The 4,030-nt window shown below is 52.2% G+C and overlaps 1 protein-coding gene across 1 annotated transcript; it reads left to right on the forward strand.

The window, feature by feature from the left end:
• On the forward strand, positions 1 to 2,291 carry BBS10 (Bardet-Biedl syndrome 10). The gene is made up of 2 exons (XM_030002836.2): positions 1 to 216; positions 307 to 2,291. The coding sequence occupies exons 1-2, from the start codon at positions 32 to 34 to the stop codon at positions 2,261 to 2,263; spliced, it is 2,142 nt and encodes a 713-aa protein (XP_029858696.2). The 5' UTR covers positions 1 to 31; the 3' UTR covers positions 2,264 to 2,291.
• Positions 2,292 to 4,030: the final 1,739 nt, after the last annotated feature.

The raw sequence follows: 4,030 nt of genomic DNA on the forward strand, positions 1-4,030 counted from the left end.
CCGCCCTCGGCTCTCCCCCGCCGCGGTCGCCATGGCGCGTCGGCCGGAGCCGGGCCGGCTGGCGCAGGAGGCGGCGGCGCTGGCGGGCGCCGTGCGCGGAGCCCTGGGACCGCGGGGCGGGCGGGCGCTGCTGGTGCGGCCCACCGGGCAGGCGCTGCTGACGCGGGACGGGCGGTGCTTGCTGGAGGCGCTCAGCCTGGAGCCGCCGACGGCCAGGTACCGGCGGGGAGGCGGGGGGGTGCGTGGGGGCCGGGCGGGCCGCCGTTCCGCCCGCCGTTCCGCCTAACCGCCGCCGTCTGCCCGCAGGATGATGGCGGCCTGCGCCTGCAGCCACCGCGCCGCGACGGGGGACGGCGCCAAGACCTTCGTGCTGCTGCTGGCCGGTCTGCTGCACGGCCTGCGGGCGGCGGCCGGCGGCGGCCTGCGGCGGGCGCTGCGGGCCTTCGAGGCGCGGGTGCTGGAGCGGGCCGTGGCGCGGGGCCTGCGCGGCCATCTTCTGTCGGTGCTGGCCGGGCGGCGGGCGGAGGCGGGAGGCCTGGAGGCGCTGCTGGAGGCCTACCTGGGCGGCCGGCTGGGGCCGGGCGAGAGGCGGCGGCTGGCGCGGCTCTGCTGCGAGTACTGCCGCCGCTGCGACCCGGGGGCCGCCGCCGTCCCCCGCCCGCGGGTGCTGCGCCTCCTCGGCCGCCGCTTCGCGGAGCTGCACGCCGCCGTGGCCGGTCTCCCCGTGGAGAGCTCCAGGGTCCTGCCTGGGCTCGTTCTCCGCAGGGACTTCGCGGCCTACTGCCCGGCGGGAGGGGAGCTGCGGGCCGTGCTGGTCACCGAGCCCCTCCGGCCCCCGCTCTCGGCCCCCGGCGGCGAGTTCGCGGTCGGCTCCGAGGGTCAGTACGGGGCCTCCCGGCGCTGGGTGGAGAGGAGGACGGAGGACGTGATGAAACGCTTGCGGAGCGGCAACGTCAAGCTGCTGCTGTCGAGCGTGAAGCAAGAGGAGGTCGTTATCTACTACGCGAAGCTACACGGCGTGTCTGTGGTGGAGTGCTTATCGTCGGAGGAGGTGGCCCTCGTCCGTGAAATCACGGGAGTCGCGCCTTACGCGCCTTTCGGCGATAACGCGCGCGGAGAAATCGCCGACGCCGCAGCTGCGACCTTTTGCCGGCCCTTGCTGCTGGGCTCAAAGAGGTGCGCTCACATTGGCTTCACCGGCCTGCGCGCCTTTCGGCCCCACTGCCTCCTTCTCTGTGGGCCGGTCGACAGCGTTAATGAGCAGCATGCTGCTGCTTTACAAGGGGCGTTTACGATGCTGCAGCAGCTATTTAAAACGGTCGATCGGAGGGAGGAATGCAAAGGAGAAGGTGAAAGCCAGAATGAAGCCTCAGAGGTCTGCAGCTGGCATCCTTCAGCCGCTCGGCAGCAACTCGTAATAGAAAATATTTCTTGTAATGGTGATCACGTTTCTGAACGTCAGCTGAAAGCACATAGGGATGAAACAGAGACGCAGATTGTAGACCCTGGTTTGCAGGGAAGTGAAAATCCAGCACGCGTGCAAACAGACTCGCAAATACCCTCAAATCCCGTCTCGCACGCCAAAGAATTCAGTGTTGCCACTGAAGGAATAGGCTCTTCAGGAGGCGTACAGAAACCGCATGCAAAAGGCGAGCAGCCGAGTGGCGTGCACGAGAGCTGTAAAAGCGATTCACTTGTGGACAGTCAAAAGAACTACAGCACTGCTGTGCGTGCCGCACGCAACGCTAATGCAGTCACTGCGTGTGAATGCCTAGATGTTGGCAAAGACCTAGAGGAAACAAGTTGCAATATAGTTCCATGTAAGTGTGAAAAGAGTTGTGTAAGTATTGCACAGAATTACTCCAGCTCCCTCATAGAAGCAGGATCAGTTTTGCCGGTAGGAGGTTACTTTGAAATCCTGCTACATTATTATATTCGGTACTATGCAAAACAGTTTCAGCAGTCAGAGGTAACTTTCGTATCTAATGTAGTTGCTGATGCTTTGCTAAGTATTCCCAAGTCCTTGTACAGGACAACAGAACAAAACAGCTTTACCAAATTCTATCTCAAAGCTGTAGATGCACTCAGAAAAAATCAGCCACTGCCTATGAACGAAAAAGGCTTAGAATCGGTGTATTGCAAATACCAGTTAGTCATTTCAGTTCTTCATTGTGCTACAGAGCTTCTCTCCATAGATTTAATAATTGGTATTAAGCGGCCACTGAAAAAAATTGAGGATTATGACTCAGAAGATGACTTCTGAAATTGTTAATAAAGAATGTTTTTGATTATGTGTTTTCCTGTGTCTTCTTGTCAAATGGGCGTGTCTCAAAATTCAGTGCTAGAGACTAAAAGATGCCTTTTTAGGCCCAGAGACCTAATGTGCTGCTTTTCTTTTAGAAGAAAAGGAAGAAAAAGGCTAACTAGCGAAGATTTGTGGAAAACTCTGTTGTGCTGTCTGAACAGCACAAGCGTGAAGTTTCAAACATGAGAAAGCATAGCTGATTTCCACTGCAGAAGATGCTCAATGCCATCTCCACTCTCATGCAGAGGCTCCTGTGTACGTTCTAGCTGAGGGTGAACTTTACCTCGTTTGGCGGTTTTGAGTATTTATGCAAGCTAGATGTGATTGGTATTCCTGGCACGTTAAAAGTTGCCAGTATGGCATGAGCCACTGAACTTGCAAGTTATGAGCACGGGGGTTTTTTTAGCTTTCATTATAGGCTGGATTGAATGTTATTTTAAATAAAAATATTTCTGTATATATTGTGGTTTTGAATATAATGGGAAAAACATAGCTGTTGTTAGCCTGTTGAGCATTGGGGCAGGCAGTGGTAGGCCACTGCAGCATGTCCCATTGAAGAATTCTCTCATCGGATAGGAGATGCAGCATTTTTATCCTCCGTGGAGTTCACTTTAGTCAAACTAGTAGAATTAAGAATAACTTCATATTGTGCATGGCTGGCATTTGCTCTGGCAAATTAGTTTATGTGATGTTACTTAGTACGACTATTAATTTTAATTATCCTGGGTTGAGTTGTGCTGCTACTATAAAAGGCCATGTAATCATGGGAAAAGTGTACACAGGCCATAATGCAGTTTTGTGTGAAAAACCTGAGACGGTGTTTCAGTTCAGACATCGATCATTCGGGATTTTATTCTGGGGGTTTTTTGTTTGCTTGCTTGTTTTTTCTTTTATTCTTTTTTTTCCCCACAGGATTTTCACTCTAGTACAATTTGCTTTAAGCTCAGTATCACCGGGATGTCAGTATACCTCCTTTTCTGCGGTGTCTTAAAAACTTCTGGTTTGGTGAGAGAGGTTTTTGAGTAACTGAACAGCTGCAGCTGATAACAGTATCACATTGGTTCTCTTTGTGCCATGGCCAGTATTGCGTAATACTTGGAATAACTGGGTTTTTTTTTAATCTGCCATTAAATCAAATTTAGTGAGGATATTTAAAATCATAAGCACAAATCATATTTATCTGCGATACCTGAGATGATTACAACTGAAAATCAGATATATTTTTTTTCTCCATTAATTTATGCTGTTGCTTTCCCTTTTTCAGTTTCTTCAGAAGAGTCTCATCTACCAAAGTTCTTCAGACGTTCTGGCAGCAATGCTTTGTTTGACTGCAACTTTCTGATGATATTCTTGGTAATACAAAATGTTGTAATAATTTTTTTTTTCCCCTGACTAACACACTCTTACAGGTATCTGCATATGAAAACCAGCAAAACTCAGTGTTTGGTGGAGTGATTTCTTTAATGAAGGACTACAGACAGTAATTCATTTTTTTAGAATCATTTTCGGTGGGTGCAGAGGTGGGAGCAAATTAAAATCACATTCTTGCTGTTGCCACGTGCTTTCAGTGAGTGCTTAATGTGACAGGTCCAGTACGAGCGAAGAGAAACCTCCCTTGTAGAAGAGCTGGTGTTTCGGAGCTACGTGCCCTGCTTGCCCGGACGGTCTGGACGCCGCTTGGGAGCTTCCACTAGCCCTGGCGCTTCAGCAGGCAGTTGGGTTTTG

The sequence above is a fragment of the Aquila chrysaetos genome, chromosome 26 (genome assembly GCF_900496995.4).
Source record: "Aquila chrysaetos chrysaetos chromosome 26, bAquChr1.4, whole genome shotgun sequence".
NCBI lineage: Eukaryota > Metazoa > Chordata > Aves > Accipitriformes > Accipitridae > Aquila > Aquila chrysaetos.